General features: G+C 38.9%; 1 protein-coding gene across 3 annotated transcripts in view; it reads left to right on the top strand.

Annotated features, from left to right (window-relative positions):
* The window catches only part of kremen1 (kringle containing transmembrane protein 1), a 176,101-nt gene extending 151,255 nt beyond the window's left edge, over nt 1-24,846 (top strand). The window contains exons 7-9 of one of the 3 annotated variants that reach the window (XM_062024435.1): nt 7,613-7,795; nt 17,516-17,600; nt 19,876-24,846. In XM_062024435.1, coding sequence (XP_061880419.1) covers nt 7,613-7,795; nt 17,516-17,600; nt 19,876-20,035 — 428 coding nt within the window. In that variant the 3' untranslated portion in view covers nt 20,036-24,846. Of the gene's footprint in view, nt 1-7,612; nt 7,874-17,515; nt 17,601-19,875 lie in introns of all 3 variants that reach the window. The other 2 variants (XM_062024433.1, XM_062024432.1) reach the window with 2 other exon arrangements.
* Nucleotides 24,847-25,485: the final 639 nt, after the last annotated feature.

Raw genomic sequence — 25,485 nt, 5'->3', positions numbered from 1 at the left:
CAGGTGGGCAGGCTAATTGGGAACAGGTGGGTGCCATGATTGGGTATAAAAGTAGATTCCATGAAATGCTCAGTCATTCACAAACAAGGATGGGGCGAGGGTCACCACTTTGTCAACAAATGCCTGAGCAAATTGTTGAACGGTTTAAGAAAAACCTTTCTCAAGCAGCAATTGCAAGGAATTTAGGGATTTCACCATCTACGCTCCGTAATATCATCAAAGGGTTCAGAGAATCTGGAGAAATCACTGCACGTAAGCAGCTAAGCCCGTGACCTTCCATCCCTCAGGCTGTACTGCATCAACAAGCCACATCAGTGTGTAAAGGATATCACCACATGGGCTCAGGAACACTACAGAAACCCACTGTCAGTAACTACAGTTGGTCGCTACATCTGTACGTGCAAGTTAAAACTCTCCCATGCGAGGCGAAAACCGTTTGTGTGTAAAGGATATCACCACATGGGCTCTTTTTTTGAGGAAAAAAAGGATTTTAAGTGCGCCTTCTAGTCGGGAAAGTACGCTACGTGAGGTCTGTTGTTTGTTTTTGTGCGTTTTGGATTCAGTGAAGACAGTAAATAGTTTTCAAAAACTAAGTTTTTTGAAGCTTGTAATTGAGGACTTTAACTAGTTGGTGGTATGGTAGGTTGGGTCAGTCCTGGGATTGACAGGTTTCAGCTCTAGGGTGGGTTCCAGCCCCAATAAGATCCTCATTGGCACGGTGGACTTTTTTTTGCGTTGCTTTGACTTTTTCCATTAGCTCGTCGGCGTCTGACGGCCGGAGGCGATGCTGCGTTCTCAAGTCATATTTTGGCTCCTCTGTTGAAACGTCCTTATCGAGCCGCCGCAGCCCGCCTCGCCTCGCTTCGCCTTGCTTCGCCTGATGAAATGCACGGCGACTTTTTGAACGCCGCCCACGTTTCGGGAACACTGCGACTCCCTGATTGCGTGATCGCGCCGCGTGAAGCCGGAGAACAAAAAGCCTGCAGAGAGTCGCTGACCTCACCGCAGATCTCTCTTCTCTCTCTCTCTCTCTCTTTATCTCTCTCTCTCTCTCTCTCTCTCTCTCTCTCTCTCTCTCTCTCTCTCTGTCGTTGCGAATACATGTGGACCAGGGGTCAGCAACCTTTTTGAAAGCAAGAGCTGCTTCTTGGGTAGTGATTAATGCGAAGGGCTACCAGTTTGATACACACTTAAATAAATTGCCAGAAATAGCCAATTTGCTCAATTTACCTTTAACTCTATGTTATTATTAATAATTAATGATATTTACACTTAATTGAACGGTTTAAAAGAGGGAAAAAAATGACAATTAAATTTTGAAACATAGTTTATCTTCAATTTCGACTCTTTAAAATTCAAAATTCAACCGAAAAAAAGAAGAGAAAAACTAGCTGATTTGAATCTTTTTAAAAAAAATTAAAAAAAATAATTTATGGAACATTATTAGTAATTTTTCCTGATTAAGATTAATTTTAGAATTTTGATGACATGTTTTAAATAGGTTAAAATCCAATCGGCACTTTGTTAGAATATATAACAAATTGGACCAAGCTATATTTCTAACAAAGACAAATCATTATTTCTTCTAGATTTTCCAGAACAAAAATTTTAAAAGAAATTCAAAAGACTTTGAAATAAGATTTAAATTTGATTCTACAGATTTTCTAGATTTGCCAGAAGAATTTTTTTGAATTTTAATCATAATAAGTTTGAAGAAATATTTCACAAATATTCTTCGTCGAAAAAACAGAAGCTAAAATGAAGAATGAAATTAAAAAGTATTTATTATTATTTACAATAAAAAAAATACATTTACTTGAACATTGATTTAAATTGCCAGGAAAGAAGAGGAAGGAATTTAAAAGGTAAAAAGGTATGTGTTTAAAAATCCTAAAATCATTTTTAAGGTTGTATTTTTTCTCTAAAATTGTCTTTCTAAAAGTTATAAGAAGCAAAGTAAAAAAATTAATGAATTTATTTAAACAAGTGAAGACCAAGTCTTTAAAATATTTTCTTGGATTTTCAAATTCTATTTGAGTTTTGTCTCTCTTAGAATTAAAAATGTCGGGCAAAGCGAGACCAGCTTGCTAGTAAATAAATACAATTTAAAAAATAGAGGCAGCTCACTGGTAAGTGCTGCTATTTGAGCTATTTTTAGAACAGGCCAGCGGGCTACTCATCTGGTCCTTACGGGCGACCTGGTGCCCGCGGGCACCGCGTTGGTGACCCCTGATGTGGACACTTGAGGAAAGGCTAATGGAGAAAAGGGGGAACAAATCCCAGGCGGTACCGGACGTCAGCGAGACATTGGACACAGACGGACGTCAGAGAGACATTGGACACAGACGGACGTGAGACATTGGACACAGACGGACGTCAGCGAGACATTGGACACAGACGGACGTGAGACATTGGACACAGACGGACGTTAGACTTGAATCGACAACGACAGTCGGAGTAACTTAGTTCCTCTGCGGGCTAAAAGGCTGTCATTACAACTGGGAGAAAAAGACTTCAAAGCTACAAACTGATCTAAATCTGATGGTTGTCATTGGAAGAAAGTGGCATTGTCAGAGTGGGATGAGGCAGGAAGAAACTACGCCTCACTGCACAAACCACAATGTCATTTGAAGACCATGTGCGTGTGTTCGGCATAGAAAACATGTGTTTTGTTGTTGGAAACATTGATGAATAGATACAAACATGGATGGATGGATAATGTAGCGTCGTGGGGTCCAAAGTGGGCCCTCAGGGAACATTGTCAGTCCACAGCTCGTTTTTATTGGCCCTTGTCATAGTCTAAGACCGTGTTGTTCAACCATGAGAGACAGTCTGGTGTGATGTGGGAGATTATGTGAGATCACCTAATTGGGTTGAAAGTAGAGATGTCCGATAATGTCGGACTGCCGATATTATCGGAAATTATCGGTATCGGTTTCAAAAAGTAAAATGTATGACGTTCTAAAAGGCCGCTGTACGGAGTGGTACACGGACGTAGGGAGAAGTACCGAGCAGTTGCGTCTCCCAGTCATACTTGCCAAACTGGGAGACTCCCGAATTTCAGTGCCCCTCCAGAAAATCTCCCGGGGCAACCATTCTCCCGAATTTCTCCCGATTCCCACCCAGACAACAATATTGGGGGTGTGCCTATTATTACATAAGTATTATTACTATTTGTATTATTTTTATTATAATTTTTTTAAATGATCATGATTATTATTACAGTGTTATTATTACATTATTATAAGTGCAATTATTCTTACAGAATTATTATTGTTGTTATTTCACTATCATTGGAATTATCATTAACTTTGTTTAGTTTTACCGGTAGTTTTTTTTTTTAATCGTAATACCATCATTTTAAATTGTACTATTATTTAGATATAAAATATAATATGTATTATTATTATTTTTATTATCATTATGTAATTATTATTACTATTTTTTATTGTTATTATAGTTATTATTTTTCAATTACAATTATTATTTTTATTACAGTATTACTATTACATTAGTATAAGTGCAATATTCTTACCGTTTTATTATAATTATTACACTATTATTATTAGTATTATTATTATCATTCATTTTGTTTTGTTCAGGTGATTAAATTAGTTTTGCAGGTAATTTTATTTTCATCTTAATGCCATCATTTAAATTGTGCTATGATTTAAATGTAAAATATTACATTTGTTATTATTATGTAAACATTAATATAATTCTTTTTTTAATTATTATTTTATTTTTTAAATAATGATTATTATTATTATTACAGTATTATTATTACAATATCATTATTGCAAATATTCTTACAGTATTATTATCGTTATTATTACATTATTATTATTATTATTATTATTATTATTATTATTATTATTATTATTATTATTGTTGTTATTGTTACAGTTTACATTTTCAATTAGATCATTTCTAGCCCTACAGCTAATAACTTCACGTCCAAACATGAGTTGAGCGAATCAGTTCTGATGCTGATTGATGACATCTGTGTGTGTGTGTGTGTGTGTGTGTGTGTGTGTGTGTGTGTGTGTGTGTGTGTGTGTGTGTGTGTGTGTGTGTGTGTGTGTGTGTGTGTGTGTGTGTGTGTGTGTGTGTGTGTGTGTGTGTCGGTGTCGGTGTCGGTGTCGGTGTCGGTGTGTGCGTGTTCTTGTATTTCTACCCTTCTAGAGACATGAAAAAGGAAAAGTATCTTCCATATGAGGAGGTGTGAACAAGTGATGACATAAATCATGGTCCCAATAACATTGCATCTAATAGAGAATGTCTCATTAGCGCCCCTGCTGGTGACATCTATCAAAATGAGGGTGGTCCCAAAAAGGAGGGATTTTTTCAAATTGACTGTGTGTCGCTTTTAAAAGTGCTCCTCCTCTGGTCAACATATGAAATAACAAGTGTGTGTAAGAAATTGAAATGCGCCCCCTTAAGCCAAAATTAATTAAAAATAAATAAATATATATGTATATAGAGACATACTGTAAAAACTTAAAGTAAATAATGGAGATTAAAAACCAATTACGAACAAAAAAAATCCCCCCAAAAATAAAATGAACTAAAAGCAGTCTTTTTCTCACAAAGTGTCGACTTTTTTCTTATAAAATTGGCAACAATTTCTCATATTCTTTCTGTTTCTGTAATATTGCAATATTTTCTCATAAAAGTATTACTTTTTAATGCAAAATGGTGACATTTGTCATATAAAATTCAGACTTTTATCGCATTACTGGCAATTTTTTTAGTTATTCATGTAAAAAAGTGTCATTTTTTTTAGTAAAATTATGACCTTTGTCACAATAAACTATGACTTTTGTCATAATTCTGCCAAGTAAAATTCCGATGATTATTATAATATTGCCAACATTTTTAAGATTTCTTATAAAATTGTGACTTTTGTCAAGTAAAATGACGACTCTTTTTATGAAATTGTCAAAATGTTAAGATTTTCTGGTAAAATTGCGACTGTTATTGTGTAAAATTCCCACTTTTATCATAATATTGCACAAATGTTCTGTTTTTCTTGTAAAATTCTGACTTGCGTTGAGTATAATGACGACTTTTATTACAATACTGCCCAAATTCTAAATTTTTCTTGTCAAATTGTGATCTTTTTCTTGTGAAATTCCAACTCATTTTTCACAAGCTTTTTTTATATTTGCATAGTTTGTATACAGTGTTTCCCATAAACTGCCAAGATACCTGTGGCGGTGGGGGCGTGGCTATGGGCGTGGTCACCATGACATCATCGTGTAATTTGCATAATTTACTACAATGATATGATTTTCTCTAAAAAGGCTCAAAAAATGTATACTTACTAATTAATAATAACTAGAGATGTCCGATAATATCGGCCCGCCGATATTATCGGCCGATATATGCGTTAAAATGTAATATCGGAAATTATCGGTATCGGTTTTTTTATTATCGGTATCGGTTTTTTTTGTGTTTTCTTTTGTTTTTTTTAATTAAATCAACATAAAAAACACAAGATACACTTACAATTAGTGCACCAACCCAAAAAACCTCCCTCCCCCATTCACACTCATTCACACAAAAGGGTTGTTTCTTTCTGTTATTAATATTCTGCTTCCTACATTATATATCAATATATATCAATACAGTCTGCAAGGGATACAGTCCGTAAGCACACATGATTGTGCGTGCTGCTGCTCCACTAATAGTACTAACCTTTAACAGTTAATTTTACTCATTTTCATTCATTACTAGTTTCTATGTAACTGTTTTTATATTGTTGTACTTTCTTTTTTATTCAAGAAAATGTTTTTAATTTATTTATCTTATTTTACTAATTTTTTTTAAAAAGTACCTTATCTTCACCATACCTGGTTGTCCAAATTAGGCATAATAATGTGTTAATTCCACGACTGCATATATCAGTTGATATCGGTTGATATCGGTATCGGTAATTAAAGAGTTGGACAATATCGGAATATCGGATATCGGCAAAAATCCATTATCGGACATCCCTAATAATAACAGTTTTGTTTTAAACGTCCATCCATCCATCCATTTTACAATATAATTACAACACTTTATGTACATATTTATATACAGATTTGAACAATAAGTTATTCACTGAAATATATTTATTAATTGTGGTTCTTACAAAAAATATATCTTATAAAAATATAAAAGCTAAAATATCTCTTAAAGCTCTGCCCCTTTAATTAGTGCATACTAAATAATGTAACTTTAGCCTACTACTACAACCATATTATTTACCAGCAACATAAAGTGAAACAGATGCAGAGGTGTCCTGCCACAGTCAGTAACAAATAAACAGAAAACAGTAGTGGTGGTAGATAGACACAAAGCTTCATCAAACATCTGATCCACTGAACAAAGAGCTCCAAAAATCTTGATCCTACACTTCTCTTTTGTAAAGTAAATGTGAACAGCCGATATGGGCATCTACATCAACTATATGATTTACCAGAGAAGCTGGAAAGGACAAAAAAAAAATTTGTTGCGGGCCGCCACAAATAAATGAATGTGTGGGAAACACTGGTACCGTATTTCCTTGAATTGCCGCCGGGAATATAGTATTCGCTTGCCTAGAATTACAGCCGGGTCAAACTCGTTTCGCAAAACAATTAGCGCATGCTTGGCACTTCCGCCGGGTCAAATATGAGTCATTAAATGACTTCTACCTCCTGGTGGTAGAGGGCGCTAGTGATCCTTCTTGCGACTGCTGGTACTGCAGAAGACCGGTGCTGCAGAAGAAGACAACACGCAGCAAGAGTGAGCAGCCATTGTTTGCTTGGCCTTTTACCATGGAGGATTACATATCTAAAATAAAACAGTTTTCTAAACTGGACTTTCAATCGAAGCAGGAGGTAATACTTAAAAGGAAGATCTCCATCGAGACAGAGAGACTTTTAAAACTGAAGAAAGATAAGGAAGACTTCTATAGGAGCTGCGCATGGACTCATTTATACCTGAAGGTAAGACCATAATAACGTTTTTTTTATTAAATGTGATTTTCATGATAAAGTAAGCGCCCGAGTGAGAAGAAGTTTTAAAATAATTAGCGCATGCTTGCCAATCCCGCATGCTTTTGGTAAACGCAGGAGTGAGAAGAGGTTTTAAATTAATTAGCGCCCCTGCGGCTAATCAAGGAAATACGGTATATATTATTAATGTTGTAAATACACATCTTTATATATATATAGAAAGGGTGGTCCTAAAGAGGTACGCATTATTCGGAGGTCTCAAGAAGGTAACAAATACAAGTGTGTGTGTGTGTGTGTGTGTGTGTGTGTGTGTGTGTGTGTGTGTGTGTGTGTGTGTGTGTGTGTGTGTGTGTGTGTGTGTGTGTGTGTGTGTGTGTGTGTGTGTGTGTGTTAGTCAGTAAATTTTTAGGCATCCAGCATTCCTCTGGGATCCCACAAATGAGTTTAGCTGTTGTTTTATGAGGCGGGCGGTGGCCATCTGGTGCTCTCAGCAGGTTAAAAGGAGCGCTTGAACGTTGTGTGGAGAGGCGGCCACATGTGTGTACTCTACTCGCACACTTGAAAGCCCGGGCCTCGCTCTGGCCGAGACACACGACTCCAACACACGCTCTTCTGTCTCCCTGCAGCGCTGAGGAGCCAAAGTGAGGAGGAGGAGGAGGACGACGACGGCGGCTTCCTAAGCACGGTGGCACCACCTCAGCCACCCGCCTCCGTCACCGACAGGTCCAACCTCACCTCCAAAGGACGCTCCACGCAGATCCTCTACGTCATCACGTCCAGCCCCGGCAAACCGGAGCACAACATGCCAGGTCAGTGGGCTGGACCCGGCGAGACCCACAGCGCTAGTATGTCCCAGTCATACCTCCACCTTCTTCTCTACTCTACTAGTATGTCCCAGTCATACCTCCACCTTCTTCTCTACTCTACTAGTATGTCCCAGTCATACCTCCACCTTCTTCTCTACTCTACTAGTATGTCCCAGTCATACCTCCACCTTCTTCTCTACTCTACTAGTATGTCCCAGTCATACCTCCACCTTCTTCTCTACTCTACTAGTATGTCCCAGTCATACCTCCACCTTCTTCTCTACTCTACTAGTATGTCCCAGTCATACCTCCACCTTCTTCTCTACTCTACTAGTATGTCCCAGTCATACCTCCACCTTCTTCTCTACTCTACTAGTATGTCCCAGTCATACCTCCACCTTCTTCTCTACTCTACTAGTATGTCCCAGTCATACCTCCACCTTCTTCTCTACTCTACTAGTATGTCCCAGTCATACCTCCACCTTCTTCTCTACTCTACTAGTATGTCCCAGTCATACCTCCACCTTCTTCTCTACTCTACTAGTATGTCCCAGTCATACCTCCACCTTCTTCTCTACTCTACTAGTATGTCCCAGTCATACCTCCACCTTCTTCTCTACTCTACTAGTATGTCCCAGTCATACCTCCACCTTCTTCTCTACTCTACTAGTATGTCCCAGTCATACCTCCACCTTCTTCTCTACTCTACTAGTATGTCCCAGTCATACCTCCACCTTCTTCTCTACTCTACTAGTATGTCCCAGTCATACCTCCACCTTCTTCTCTACTCCACTAGTATGTCCCAGTCATACCTCCACCTTCTTCTCTACTCTACTAGTATGTCCCAGTCATGCCTCCACCTTCTTCTCTACTCTACTAGTATGTCCCAGTCATACCTCCACCTTCTTCTCTACTCCACTAGTATGTCCCAGTCATGCCTCCACCTTCTTCTCTACTCTACTAGTATGTCCCAGTCATACCTCCACCTTCTTCTCTACTCTACTAGTATGTCCCAGTCATACCTCCACCTTCTTCTCTACTCTACTAGTATGTCCCAGTCATACCTCCACCTTCTTCTCTACTCTACTAGTATGTCCCAGTCATACCTCCACCTTCTTCTCTACTCTACTAGTATGTCCCAGTCATACCTCCACCTTCTTCTCTACTCTACTAGTATGTCCCAGTCATACCTCCACCTTCTTCTCTACTCTACTAGTATGTCCCAGTCATACCTCCACCTTCTTCTCTACTCTACTAGTATGTCCCAGTCATACCTCCACCTTCTTCTCTACTCCACTAGTATGTCCCAGTCATACCTCCACCTTCTTCTCTACTCTACTAGTATGTCCCAGTCATACCTCCACCTTCTTCTCTACTCCACTAGTATGTCCCAGTCATACCTCCACCTTCTTCTCTACTCTACTAGTATGTCCCAGTCATACCTCCACCTTCTTCTCTACTCCACTAGTATGTCCCAGTCATACCTCCACCTTCTTTTCTACTCTACTAGTATGTCCCAGTCATACCTCCACCTTCTTCTCTACTCTACTAGTATGTCCCAGTCATACCTCCACCTTCTTCTCTACTCTACTAGTATGTCCCAGTCATACCTCCACCTTCTTCTCTACTCTACTAGTATGTCCCAGTCATGCCTCCACCTTCTTCTCTACTCTACTAGTATGTCCCAGTCATACCACCACCTTCTTCTCTACTCTGCTAGTATGTCCCAGTCATACCTCCACCTTCTTCTCTACTCCACTAGTATGTCCCAGTCATACCTCCACCTTCTTCTCTACTCTACTAGTATGTCCCAGTCATACCTCCACCTTCTTCTCTACTCTACTAGTATGTCCCAGTCATGCCTCCACCTTCTTCTCTACTCTACTAGTATGTCCCAGTCATACCTCCACCTTCTTCTCTACTCCACTAGTATGTCCCAGTCATACCTCCACCTTCTTCTCTACTCTACTAGTATGTCCCAGTCATACCTCCACCTTCTTCTCTACTCTACTAGTATGTCCCAGTCATACCTCCACCTTCTTCTCTACTCTACTAGTATGTCCCAGTCATACCTCCACCTTCTTTTCTACTCTACTAGTATGTCCCAGTCATACCTCCACCTTCTTCTCTACTCCACTAGTATGTCCCAGTCATACCTCCACCTTCTTCTCTACTCTACTAGTATGTCCCAGTCATACCTCCACCTTCTTCTCTACTCCACTAGTATGTCCCAGTCATACCTCCACCTTCTTCTCTACTCTACTAGTATGTCCCAGTCATACCTCCACCTTCTTTTCTACTCTACTAGTATGTCCCAGTCATACCTCCACCTTCTTCTCTACTCCACTAGTATGTCCCAGTCATACCTCCACCTTCTTCTCTACTCTACTAGTATGTCCCAGTCATACCTCCACCTTCTTCTCTACTCCACTAGTATGTCCCAGTCATACCTCCACCTTCTTTTCTACTCTACTAGTATGTCCCAGTCATACCTCCACCTTCTTCTCTACTCTACTAGTATGTCCCAGTCATACCTCCACCTTCTTCTCTACTCTACTAGTATGTCCCAGTCATACCTCCACCTTCTTCTCTACTCTACTAGTATGTCCCAGTCATACCTCCACCTTCTTCTCTACTCTACTAGTATGTCCCAGTCATACCTCCACCTTCTTCTCTACTCTACTAGTATGTCCCAGTCATACCTCCACCTTCTTCTCTACTCCACTAGTATGTCCCAGTCATGCCTCCACCTTCTTCTCTACTCTACTAGTATGTCCCAGTCATACCTCCACCTTCTTCTCTACTCTACTAGTATGTCCCAGTCATACCTCCACCTTCTTCTCTACTCCACTAGTATGTCCCAGTCATGCCTCCACCTTCTTCTCTACTCTACTAGTATGTCCCAGTCATACCTCCACCTTGTTCTCTACTCTACTAGTATGTCCCAGTCATACCACCACCTTCTTCTCTACTCTACTAGTATGTCCCAGTCATACCTCCACCTTCTTCTCTACTCTACTAGTATGTCCCAGTCATACCTCCACCTTCTTCTCTACTCCACTAGTATGTCCCAGTCATACCTCCACCTTCTTCTCTACTCTACTAGTATGTCCCAGTCATACCTCCACCTTCTTCTCTACTCTACTAGTATGTCCCAGTCATACCTCCACCTTCTTCTCTACTCTACTAGTATGTCCCAGTCATACCTCCACCTTCTTCTCTACTCTACTAGTATGTCCCAGTCATACCTCCACCTTCTTCTCTACTCCACTAGTATGTCCCAGTCATACCTCCACCTTCTTCTCTACTCTACTAGTATGTCCCAGTCATACCTCCACCTTCTTCTCTACTCTACTAGTATGTCCCAGTCATACCTCCACCTTCTTCTCTACTCTACTAGTATGTCCCAGTCATACCTCCACCTTCTTCTCTACTCTACTAGTATGTCCCAGTCATACCTCCACCTTCTTCTCTACTCCACTAGTATGTCCCAGTCATACCTCCACCTTCTTCTCTACTCTACTAGTATGTCCCAGTCATACCTCCACCTTCTTCTCTACTCTACTAGTATGTCCCAGTCATACCTCCACCTTCTTCTCTACTCCACTAGTATGTCCCAGTCATACCTCCACCTTCTTCTCTACTCTACTAGTATGTCCCAGTCATACCTCCACCTTCTTCTCTACTCCACTAGTATGTCCCAGTCATACCTCCACCTTCTTCTCTACTCTACTAGTATGTCCCAGTCATACCTCCACCTTCTTCTCTACTCCACTAGTATGTCCCAGTCATACCTCCACCTTCTTTTCTACTCTACTAGTATGTCCCAGTCATACCTCCACCTTCTTCTCTACTCTACTAGTATGTCCCAGTCATACCTCCACCTTCTTCTCTACTCTACTAGTATGTCCCAGTCATACCTCCACCTTCTTCTCTACTCTACTAGTATGTCCCAGTCATGCCTCCACCTTCTTCTCTACTCTACTAGTATGTCCCAGTCATACCACCACCTTCTTCTCTACTCTGCTAGTATGTCCCAGTCATACGTCCACCTTCTTCTCTACTCCACTAGTATGTCCCAGTCATACCTCCACCTTCTTCTCTACTCTACTAGTATGTCCCAGTCATACCTCCACCTTCTTCTCTACTCTACTAGTATGTCCCAGTCATGCCTCCACCTTCTTCTCTACTCTACTAGTATGTCCCAGTCATACCTCCACCTTCTTCTCTACTCCACTAGTATGTCCCAGTCATACCTCCACCTTCTTCTCTACTCTACTAGTATGTCCCAGTCATACCTCCACCTTCTTCTCTACTCTACTAGTATGTCCCAGTCATACCTCCACCTTCTTCTCTACTCTACTAGTATGTCCCAGTCATACCTCCACCTTCTTTTCTACTCTACTAGTATGTCCCAGTCATACCTCCACCTTCTTCTCTACTCCACTAGTATGTCCCAGTCATACCTCCACCTTCTTCTCTACTCTACTAGTATGTCCCAGTCATACCTCCACCTTCTTCTCTACTCCACTAGTATGTCCCAGTCATACCTCCACCTTCTTCTCTACTCTACTAGTATGTCCCAGTCATACCTCCACCTTCTTTTCTACTCTACTAGTATGTCCCAGTCATACCTCCACCTTCTTCTCTACTCCACTAGTATGTCCCAGTCATACCTCCACCTTCTTCTCTACTCTACTAGTATGTCCCAGTCATACCTCCACCTTCTTCTCTACTCCACTAGTATGTCCCAGTCATACCTCCACCTTCTTTTCTACTCTACTAGTATGTCCCAGTCATACCTCCACCTTCTTCTCTACTCTACTAGTATGTCCCAGTCATACCTCCACCTTCTTCTCTACTCTACTAGTATGTCCCAGTCATACCTCCACCTTCTTCTCTACTCTACTAGTATGTCCCAGTCATACCTCCACCTTCTTCTCTACTCTACTAGTATGTCCCAGTCATACCTCCATTTTTTTATTTGTCTTTGCTATTTGGGCTTATTGGACCCTAATTAGAATAAAAACTAAGAATCATCATTTAAAATGATGTACTTAGTCCATAAGTACACAAACGTGTACTTCATGTTTAGTGACATGCTCATTCTTATTTATACACTTTTTTTTCTCCAAATTCCATTGTATGTTATACTCTTCTGACACCACCAGATGGCAGTATAAGTGTCCACATAAGTGGCCATAAGACCCCAATTCAGTAGTGTACACAATTTTGGAAATAAGAGCTAAAAGACTGTGGATGCTTTTAAAAAAGGCTTAAAAGCCATTCTTTTTTTTTAAAAAAAATAGATATTAGATATATTCATACTAGTTATAGCTATTTGTTGTAGTTTTTATTTTTATTTATTTATTTATTATCTTTTTTTTTCTTTCTTTTTTAATACACCGTAAAACTTAGAGATTTTTTACTCAATATAAAGTGCTTTTTACAAATAAAATCTATTATTATTATTATTACTATTATTATTATAAATGCGTTAAAATGTAATATCGGAAATTATCGGTATCGGTTTTTTTATTATCAGTATCGTCTTTTTTTTTTTTTTTTATTCTTTTTTTTTTATTAAATCCACATAAAAAACCCAAGATACACTTACAATTAGTGCACCAACCCAAAAAACCTCTCTCCCCCCATTTACACTCATTCACACGAAAGGGTTGTTTCTTTCTGTTATTAATATTCTGCTTCCTACATTATATATCAATATATATCAATACAGTCTGCAAGGGATACAGTCCGTAAGCACACATGATTGTGCGTGCTGCTGCTCCACTAATAGTACTAACCTTTAACAGTTAATTTTACAAATTTTCATTAATTACTAGTTTCTATGTAACTGTTTTTATATTGTTGTACTTTCTTTTTTATTCAAGAAAATGTTTTTAATTTATTTATCTTATTTTATTTGATTCATTTTTTTAAAAAAGTACCTTATCTTCACCATACCTGGTTGTCCAAATTAGGCAGAATAATGTGTTAATTCCACGACTGTATATATCGGTTGATATCGATATCGGTTGATATCGGTATCGGTAATTAAAGAGTTGGACAATATCGGATATCGGCAAAAAGCCATTATCGGACATCCCTAATTATTATTAAAAGGTGCTGTCCACGAATGTGGCCAACTAAGCCTTTTAGAGGTTTAAGAGTGTTCTTTGACTTACACACACCCAAAAATGTTTATGGGAATGCAAGAAACACACAAATACGCGGACAACATTCTTTATTTTTGGTTTATTTTTGTCTTCCTCTGCACGGTGGCACACTCTATGTATAGAAACCCCATCAAAGGATGCGATGGGCGTTTTGTTCACATTAAATTTGCCTTCAATGTACTTTTCTCAATCCAAATACTCATCGCAAAATTATTGATCCAGATTTTTAATTTGAAGTATTTTTCTACGTGTTATAGATAGATGGATAGATAGGTCTTTATTGTCATTGCACAAGTACAACGGAACTTTGTTTTCAGCACAAACAAACAACGTACATCTCGAGATATCTAGCAACAGAGGGAAGGGAGTGCGGGGTCATGGTGGTAGGCCGCAGCTCTCGGTGCTGACCATCCTTTCATCCCCCCTATGGGATTTGAAACTCTCTGAACGGATACAAACAGATGAAAATAAATGTCATTTAATTTTCTACTACCGTTTTTTTAACACATACAAACCAATCAACAAAATAAAAGCGGACTATTCCTTTGGGTTTCAGTTATTACTTTTTTAGTTACCTTTTTGCACTTAACGGCAGTGCCATCTCTGCAAAGATACACAATTGACGGATAAAAAACGATCAAAAAAAAAAGGAAATTGTCGTTTTATCCGGATTTTAATTAGCTGTTTCCTTTTTCCTTTTCATCCATTAATGTATACGGAAATGTTGTTTTTTTAGTTTTCTGTTTGTTGTTGTTGTTGCACTCTCCGAATGGAAACAACGCCATTATGAAGTAAAATTGCCATCTTGTTCGTTTTTTATTTGCTGTAACTTTTCATGATGTAAACATTATCGCAAAAATACGGACAAAAATTGTAGTCATCCGCACGTTATTAGCGCACTTAACTATCTCTCTGTTTGTTTGTTCAACAACGTGTTGGAGATGCCCTATTTGGCAACAGGAAATGGCCCAAATATTAGGAACAGCTCTCAGTAAATGAGAATATTTCCAAAATAAAATCACTACATTAGTGATTGCAGAGTTGCACCTCGTTAGACCGTGCAGGTACACGTCGATACAAATATTTCCCGTCACGTGGACCACAGCCCCCCTTCACGCGTCTCCTCCCGACGTCAAACAGGTTATCAATGAAGATGGCTGCTGTCAAAGCCGTCGCCCGGGGCCTACGAGGACACGTCGTTGCACGGAACACCGTCGGAATTTGTGATTAGCGAGAAGGAAAAGCGTCCAGGAACAACACTTCCTTTTTAATCTTTTTTTTGTTGGACGCGAATGTTGTGAAGCGAGGCTTTGTTTTTGTGGAAACATTCTGAACAGGGACGATGATGTTATAGTCCATCGCCATGGCAACAGACCTCTTGGCCGACAAGTATCGCTGATCATTTTTATCGAGGGATTACATTTTGTGACTGTTGTGGCCATATAATGTCATCATGAACACAATTAGATGTTCATTTGTAAATGTCATTATATTTACTTTTTTGAAAATTAACATTATCTAACATTCTCTTTTGGCGGTGTCAAAAGTTCTTCCACTGAGGTCTGCAGACAGAAAAATCAAACAATGCACTTTGATGTTTTTGTATTTTTTATTTATTTTTTCATTAAAAATGCTTTTTAAAAAATTATATATATATATTTTTTATTATTATTTTTTTTTATTTGTATTTATTTTAACTCTTATTAACTTATTAACTCTATTTTTGCTTAAAAATGCTTTAAAAAATTAAAATTAAAATTAAAAAAATAAAAATAATTTAAAAATATATATATATATTTATATATATTTATTTATTAATTTTTTTAAAGTAAATGTAAAAAAATAGAGTTAAGAGTTAAAATTTTAAAAAAATAAATAAAAATAAAAATATATATACATATATATATATATATACTGTATATATATTTTTTATTTTATTTATTTTTTATTAATTTTTTTAAAAATTTTAACTCTTATTAACTTATTAACTCTATTTTTTACATTTCCTTTTCTTTTATTTATTTTTTTATTGTGTTTATACAAACGTTTTGCAGGACAAATAGAAACAAGCCACAGTCTCCGACTGACCCTCGGGCAGCATTATATATATATATATTTTTTTAATTTTTTTATTTTTTTTGTATTTATTTTAACTCTTATTAACTTATTAACTCTATTTTTGCTTAAAAATGCTTAAAAAAATTTAAATTAAAATTAAAAAAATAAAAATAATTTAAAAATATATATATATATTTATATATATATATATTTATTTATTTTTTTAAAGTAAATGTAAAAAAATAGAGTTAAGAGTTAAAATTTAAAAAAAAAAATATATATATATATATATATATATATATATATATATATATATATATATATATATATATACTGTATATATATTTTTGATTTTATTTATTTTTTATTAATTTTTTAAAAATTTTTAACTCTTATTAACTTATTAACTCTATTTTTTACATTTCCTTTTCTTTTATTTTTTTTTAAAATTGTGTTTATATAAACGTTTGGCAGGACAAATAGAAACAAGCCACAGTCTCCGACTGACCCTCGGGCAGCACTTTCGCCACTCCCACAAAGTAAATAAAATAATAATACATTTTTAATAGATAATATTATTATTTTAAGCCTCCACAGATACAATGCAGTAGTTAGATTTTTGTGTAAAATTCCAAAATTACGGGCATGTGTTCTTATGTTAAATTTAGTGTTAACTAAAGTATCAAATTACGTTTCAAAATTAGAAAACAATAATGCGGCTATTACTTAAAGTCTCCAATTTTTATTATTATTTTTATTTTTTTAAATTCTAACATAATTTAATTAACTTGATTTTTATCGTTTTAGGGCACTCACTGAAATTGATAAGGAAAAAAAAAAAAAAAAAAAGGAAAATAAATTACCACAAAAAAATAGATTATGAGTAATTCTGTTGACAAAATAAATCTATGAAAATTCCATATTACTATAATATGCTTTTAAAAAATGTTCAATATTGTTTTATTATTTGTATTATACATATAAATAACATAACTAATAGTTATTATTTTCTGATTGGCTGGTAATAGTCACATGGTCCTCCTGCTTAATACAGTCGTAATTCAAGTGTTTTTAGGTGAAGGAGCAAGCAAGTATGGTTCCTCATATAAAGGACTCGCATGTTTAACTCGGTTCCAGGCTGTTTGATTTTATTTACGGGACGCATCAGTCGGGTGGGGTGTACCGTATCAGGACATTAACTTTGACTCTGCGAGGTTTTCTTCTTCTTCGGTGCAGTTTTTTTGCGAGGACACAGCTGTGGAAGATAATGCATCAACTCTCTCTGACACTTTGTTTGCTAAAGAAGCTTTTCCGAGCAGATGTTTCCTCCTCTTTTCTTTCTGCTGCAATTTCTGCTCTTTCTAATGGCCGCGGCTCCAACACTTACACCGAGTGTGTACGTGTGCGTGTGTGTACGTGTGCGTGTGTGTGCGTGTGTGTGTGTGTGTGTGTGTGTGTGTGTGTGCGTGTGTTTGCGCGTTTGCAGTGTGGACCATCTATGCACTGGCCGCCCTCCTCATCCTCACGGTGGTCGCCATGGTAGCCAAGCTGCTGCTGCACATCACCGTCAAGTAAGTATGGCGTCAGCACTCAAATAAATTTAGGGTATTTTAAGGTCAAATTCAATTATCAATTGATCAGTTTGAAGGATTCAAGACGATAAATAATGAAAAAGAAGTCAAATATACACACAGAACGATACAATCGACCCGTTTTGCTACGATTGGTCAACATTATTTTATCATATAAAATAGATTTTTATTTTTTTTGTAATTTAGATTATTTTTTAATCAAGATGTGGATTTTTATTTGTTTACCAACCTAATGGACGAATGAATGGATTAAAGATTTTATCATTTAGATATTTAATTATTAATCCTAGTATGCATATTTCTCCCTGAAATATGGGTTCTTGGACAAATTGAATAAAAAAAAAACCTACAAATATTATTGAATTTTAACGCCAGTTTTTGTGGCATTTGACTCAAAGCTATTTGATTATTTCCAAAGGTTTCCTGCATTAGCATATCCATACAACAGTAAATAGATGCAACTTATTGTAACTATAAATTGGAAGCAATTTCATTCCAAATATAAAAACGGTTGTTTAAAAATAATGCACATATACATCATTTATCATTTAGATATTTCTGTTATCTGTATTATAAAAACAATTGATTTTTCATTATTTTTATATGTTCCTCACCCATATTTAAAGGTTGAGATTTTTCATCTATTTATCTATTCTCCTAAAATATACATATATTTGACACCCCTTTCTAAAAGATGTGTATTTTTGATTCATTAATTAATGTATTTATTTATTTTCAAATTTCGATATGTATGTCATCCTCATTATAAAGATAGGACTCTCTCACTATTATGTTAGATCCACTATGGACTGGACTCTCTCACTATTATGTTAGATCCACTATGGACTGGACTCTCACTATTATGTTAGATCCACTATGGACTGGACTCTCTCACTATTATGTTAGATCCACTATGGACTGGACTCTCTCACTATTATGTTAGATCCACTATGGACTGGACTCTCTCACTATTATGTTAGATCCACTATGGACTGTACTCTCACACTATTATGTTAGATCCACTATGGACTGGACTCTCACTATTATGTTGGATCCACTATGGACTGGACTCTCACACTATTATGTTAGATCCACTATGGACTGAACTCTCACTATTATGTTTGATCCACTATGGACTGGACTCTCACTATTATGTTAGATCCACTATGGACTGGACTCTCACTATTATGTTAGATCCACTATGGACTGAACTCTCACTATTATGTTAGATCCACTATGGACTGAACTCTCACACTATTATGTTAGATCCACTATGGACTGGACTCTCACACTATTATGTTAGATCCACTATGGACTGGACTCTCACACTATTATGTTAGATCCACTATGGACTGGACTCTCTCACTATTATGTTAGATCCACTATGGACTGGACTCTCACTATTATGTTAGATCCACTATGGACTGGACTCTCTCACTATTATGTTAGATCCACTATGGACTGGACTCTCTCACTATTATGTTAGATCCACTATGGACTGGACTCTCTCACTATTATGTTAGATCCACTATGGACTGTACTCTCACACTATTATGTTAGATCCACTATGGACTGGACTCTCACTATTATGTTGGATCCACTATGGACTGGACTCTCACACTATTATGTTAGATCCACTATGGACTGAACTCTCACTATTATGTTTGATCCACTATGGACTGGACTCTCACTATTATGTTAGATCCACTATGGACTGGACTCTCACTATTATGTTAGATCCACTATGGACTGAACTCTCACTATTATGTTAGATCCACTATGGACTGAACTCTCACACTATTATGTTAGATCCACTATGGACTGGACTCTCACACTATTATGTTAGATCCACTATGGACTGGACTCTCACACTATTATGTTAGATCCACTATGGACTGGACTCTCTCACTATTATGTTAGATCCACTATGGACTGGACTCTCACACTATTATGTTAGATCCACTATGGACTGGACTCTCACACTATTATGTTAGATCCACTATGGACTGGACTCTCACACTATTATGTTAGATCCACTCGACGTCCATTGCATCCGGTCTCCCCTAGAGGGGGGGGGGGGGGGGGGGTCACCCACATATGTGGTCCTCTCCAAGGTTTCTCATAGTCATCCACATTGACGTCCCCTTTGAGACACTTGTGATTTAGGGCTATATAAATAAACATTGATTGATTGATTGATTGGTTTTTGCCAGGTAGGCAATAATGAATAAAAGATGTCTGGTGCTGCCTTCAGGTCTCCCCGCCTCCCCACTGTGAGCGGCTCGGACACTTGCAGCCAGAGCGCGGCGTCGTCGGAGCCTTGGATCATCTTGTACCGACCCTCCACCATCTCCCTCTTCAAGAAGAAGCTGAAGAACCACCACGGCGACCTCAGCCCCCTGGTGGGCAACTAGCGCCACGGCCGCGCCGCTGCCTTGTCGGGACGAAACGCGCGGAAAAAAAACCCACACAACGCCACCCGGACTGCCGACCATCACGCGGGGGGGTAAGGGGGGCATCACAGAAGCGCCCTCAGATAATGGATCATCTTCGCTGACTAGCGGCTAATGACACGAGTGACTGGAGGCGGGCCCCGGCTGAGGGGTAGGGGGGGGGCGGAGCCAGGCGCAGACCCACCTGGTCCGGAAGCCCCCCCCCCCCCCGGTGGCGACTCCTTCATCTCCATTGGGACTCAGCATAGCTTCTTCTATTCCGCAGCTTCTTTTCAAATGTAAGATAAGTCTCTCGCTTGAGGGGACTCTGGACCTTGTGAGGGGACTCTGGACCTCGTGAGGGGACTCTGGACCTCGTGAGGGGACGCTGGACCTCGTGAGGGGACTCTGGACCTCGTGAGGGGACTCTGGACCTCGTGAGGGGACTCTGGACCTCGTGAGGGGACTCTGGACCTCGTGAGGGGACGCTGGACCTCGTGAGGGGACGCTGGACCTCGTGAGGGGACTCTGGACCTCATGAGGGGACTCTGGACCTCATGAGGGGACTCTGGACATCGTGAGGGGACGCTGGACCTCATGAGGGGACGGGCAACCATCAAAGCTCACGGAGACTACGAGCGGTGGCGCGGCAGACAACGGGAGGTCTGTGGTCTTTGGCGTGGCGTTCAAGTGCCTTAAGGATCTGCTCCTTCGTCTTTGACCGGAGCGGAAAAAGGATGCCTCCAATCCCGTGGTTGGATACACCGGAGGAGGATTTTATTTTTATAGTCTGATGAGGCGTTCAAAGACCTGTTTGGTTTCTCTTACTGAACATATTGTTCACTTTGTTCTGTTGTGTTGTACGTCATGTATTTATACCGGAGACAAACATATTGGGACTAGGGACTGACACCGAATCCAAGTGTGGACCGATTTACATCGGTACCACCGGGTACCGATTTACGTCGAATCGAACCGTACCACATTTTGGTACTTGCAGACTCAAGCACTTGGCGTGAAAACAAGCACTCAAATTACCCACTGATAGTCACACACATATTAATTGTGGTGAAATGACCCTCTGCATTTGAACCCGTCCCCGTGTTGCACCCCCTGGGAGGTGAGGGGAGCAGTGAGCAGCAGCGGTGGCCGCGCTCGGGAATCATTTTCTGTGATTTTAACCCCCAAATTCCAACCCTTGATGCTGAGTGCCAAGCAGGATCCCATTTTTGTTAGTCTTTGGTATGACTCGGCCGGGGGTTTGAACTCACCACCTGCCGCCGCCAGGGCGCACACTCTAACCACAAGGCCACCGAGCAGGTTCAAAAAAGGTTCGAAGCAAATAACAATGTTCCATGCCAACAAAGCAAGCGTGCCTGATAAAAAGCTCTAAAAAGTAAGGCTAGCTCAATGCTAATTTACATTGCATATGCCATAGACGAGCTACGGATTAGCATTAGCGATTGCAACGCCTCCAAGTTTGGTCAAAGTGCACGTTACAATCAAACGGTGTGTAACAAGCACGATACTTACAACATAAACACTTTGTAGGGATCAACGTAAGACGAGACCGGCATGTAATTAACTTAATGGCAAAGACTACTTCCTGACTTAAAAAACACACGTAGGACAAAGTGAAACGTGTACTTGCTAATGATAACAACTGTACCGCAATAAATTAATAAACATATTTGGAAATTTGAGTTCCGATATCGATTCCCAGCTACCAGGAATTGGTACTGTATCGGTTCGGATGTGAAAGGTACCCATCCCTTATTGGGACACATTCTACCTTTACAGTACAAGGAGTAAAATAGGTTTTTATTACCTAAATGTATTTTATAATAACAAAGCAAGCGTGCCTGATAGAAAGCTCCCAAAAGTAAGGCTAGCTCAATGCTAATTTACATTGCATATGCCATAGACGTGCTACGGATTAGCATTAGCGATTGCAACGCCTCCAAGTTTGGTCAAAGTGCACGTTACAATCAAACGGTGTGTAACAAGCACGATACTTACAACATAAACACTTTGTAGGGCTCAACATAAGACGAGACCGGCATGTATTTAACTTAATGGCAAAGACTACTTCCTGACTTAAAAAACACACGTAGGACAAAGTGAAACGTATACTTGCTAATGATAACAACTGTACCGCAATAAATTAATAAACATATTTGGAAATTTGAGTTCCGATATCGATTCCCAGCTACCAGGAATTGGTACTGTATCGGTTCAGATGTGAAAGGTGCCCATCCCTTATTGGGACACATTCTACCTTTACAGTACAAGGAGTAAAATAGGTTTTTATTACCTAAATATGTATTTTATAAAAACAAAGCAAGCGTGCCTGACCGAAAGCTCTCAAAAGTAAGGCTAGCTCAATGCTAATTTACATTGCATATGCCATAGACGTGCTACGGATTAGCATTAGCGATTGCAACGCCTCCAAGTTTGGTCAAAGTGCACGTTACAATCAAACGGTGTGTAACAAGCACGATACTTACAATATAAACACTTTGTAGGGCTCAACGTAAGACGAGACCGGCATGTATTTAACTTAATGGCAAAGACTACTTCCTGACTTAAAAAACACACTTAGGACAAAGTGAAACGTGTACTTGCTAATGATAACAACTGTACCGCAATAAATTAATAAACATTCATAAACATATTTGGAAATTTGAGTTCCGATATCGATTCCCAGCTACCAGGAATTGGTACTGTATCGGTTCAGATTCGAAAGGTACCCATCCCTTATTGGGACACATTCTACCTTTACAGTACAAGGAGTAAAATAGGTTTTTATTACCTAAATATGTATTTTATAATAACAAAGCAAGCATGCTTGACAGAAAGCTCTCAAAAGTAAGGCTAGCTCAATGCTAATTTACATTGCATATGCCATAGACGTGCTACGGATTAGCATTAGCGATTGCAACGCCTCCAAGTTTGGTCAAAGTGCACGTTACAGTCAAACGGTGTGTAACAAGCACGATACTTACAACATAAACACTTTGTAGGGCTCAACATAAGACGAGACCGGCATGTATTTAACTTAATGGCAAAGACTACTTCCTGACTTGGACAAAGTGAAATGAATACTTGCTAATGATAACCTTGTTGTCATTATTAGCTCACTGTTAAATGTTAAACAAGTTGAATAAACATATTTGGACATTTGAGTTCCGATATCGATTCCCAGGTACCAGGAATTGGTACTGTATCGGTTCAGATGTGAAAGGTACCCATCCCTAATTGGGACACTTTCTACCTTACAGTACAGGGAGGGAAATGGGTTTTTATTGCCGAAATGTAAACATTTATTTTATGAAAACACAACCTCATGTTTTACTTGGATAATCATGTGGAGTGCATGAGAAAGTTTAACAAGGAAACCCCTATTGTCTTTTAGCAACAGAGCCAATGTTGTAATAGTGCTAAGGCGCAAACTGCCAATGGGGTTGTTGTAAAAGTGTAACAACACGCATTTTAAAGCGCACTAATCACTGTACTTTGCCGTACTTTACTTGTACATAGTACCACCTAGTACTGCAGTAGTTTTCTACAAAAAAACAAGTCCAAGTCCCAATACTTTTGTGCCCGCGGGTCTTTTTTGTTCTGTGTTTGGACGCGTCAAAAACCAAAAAGTTTCCTTGTTCAACTGCAAAATGTGCCCCCCTAAAAAAGCATTTCATAACAGAACTACAGACCCCCCCTCCACACACTCGGTATTGACTGCGGGGTTGTTGGTTGCCAAGGTCAAAAATGAGTTGGGTTGTTGCCATAGCAACCGGCCTCACTTACTGTCACTCCATGCTTTCAAGGTCCAAAAGCAGATGCACTTAGAAAAGAGCCCAAAAGCGAAGAAAAAAGTACTTAAACAACCCGAGCACTCGAGCATCGACTGGCAATGTTCCACCTTCAGAGACCCGCTTCTGCGTAAAAGGCAACGGCGGGTAAATGTCATAAAAAAAGGCCAGTGACTGTGAAAAAAAGCATTGAGTTGGTTTTCCTAAAATTTCATACATTGACATCCTTCAGCAAAAATCAACAGGAAGTTGGCAATTCCCCCTTCAGAACACAAGTGTAGTAAAAACAGTCACTTTTGCCTCTTTGAGGTGTAATTTGACCCCCTTAACATGCTTCAAAACTCACCAAACTGGACACACACATCAGGACTGGTGAAAATTGCCATCTAATAAAAAAACAAAACCCTAAAACTCAAAATTGCGCTCTAGCGCCCTCTAGGAAAAAACAGACAAAACTGCTTGTAACTTCCAGTAGGAATGTCGTAGAGACATGAAACAAAAACCTCTATGTAGGTCTGACTTAGACCTAAATTTCATATATTAACATCCTTCAGCAAAAATCAACAGGAAGTTGGCAATTCCCCCATCAGAACAAAAGTGTAGTAAAAACAGTCACTTTTGCCTCTTTGAGCTGTAATTTGACCCCCTTAACATGCTTCAAAACTCACCAAACTGGACACACACATCAGGACCAGCGAAAATTGCCATCTAAAAAACAAAACCCAACCCCAAAACTCAAAATTGCGCTCTAGCGCCCCCTAGGAAAAAACACAGACAAAACTGCTTGTAACTTCCAGTAGGAATGTTGTAGAGACATGAAAAAAAAACCTCTATGTAGGTCTGACTTAGACCTTAAATTTCATACATTGACATCCTTCAGCAAAAATCAACAGGAAGTTGGCAATTCCCCCTTCAGAACAAAAGTGTAGTAAAAACAGTCACTTTTGCCTCTTTGAGCTGTAATTTGACCCCCTTAACATGCTTCAAAACTCACCAAACTGGACACACACATCAGGACTGGCGAAAATTGCGATCTAAAAAAGAAAACCAAACCCCAAAAATTAAAATTGCGCTCAAGCGCCTCTTAGGAAGAAAACACAGACACAACTGCTCCTAGGAAGAAAACTCAGACAAAACTGCCTGTAACTTCCAGTAGGAATGTCTCAGAGACATGAAACAAAAACCTCTATGTAGGTCTGACTTAGACCTAAATTTCATACATTGACATCCTTCAGCAAAAATCAACAGGAAGTTGGCAATTCCCCCTTCAGAACAAAAGTGTAGTAAAAACAGTCACTTTTGCCTCTTTGAGGTGTAATTTGACCCCCTTAACATGCTTTTAAACTCACCAAACTGGACACACACATCAGGACTGGCGAAAATTGCCATCTAAAAAACAAAACCAAACCCCAAAACTCAAAATTGCGCTCTAGTGCTAAAGTTGGGACAAACCGGCAATTTTTTCGCCTTTGGACAAAGAATCAGAATCATGATGCACAGAGACGTGCGTCTTTATTCCTGTGTCGCTGTGTGAAAGCACACACAATTGCGGCAACAGGCAGAGTTCTGCGTGAAAGGGGCAGACAAATAAATACAGACTATGGTTGTGATCTGGCAATT

Source organism: Entelurus aequoreus, linkage group LG17, assembly GCF_033978785.1.
Source record: "Entelurus aequoreus isolate RoL-2023_Sb linkage group LG17, RoL_Eaeq_v1.1, whole genome shotgun sequence".
Lineage (NCBI taxonomy): Eukaryota > Metazoa > Chordata > Actinopteri > Syngnathiformes > Syngnathidae > Entelurus > Entelurus aequoreus.
The sequence above is the reverse complement of the archived record's forward strand: the minus strand, read 5'-3'. Positions and strand labels throughout refer to the sequence as shown.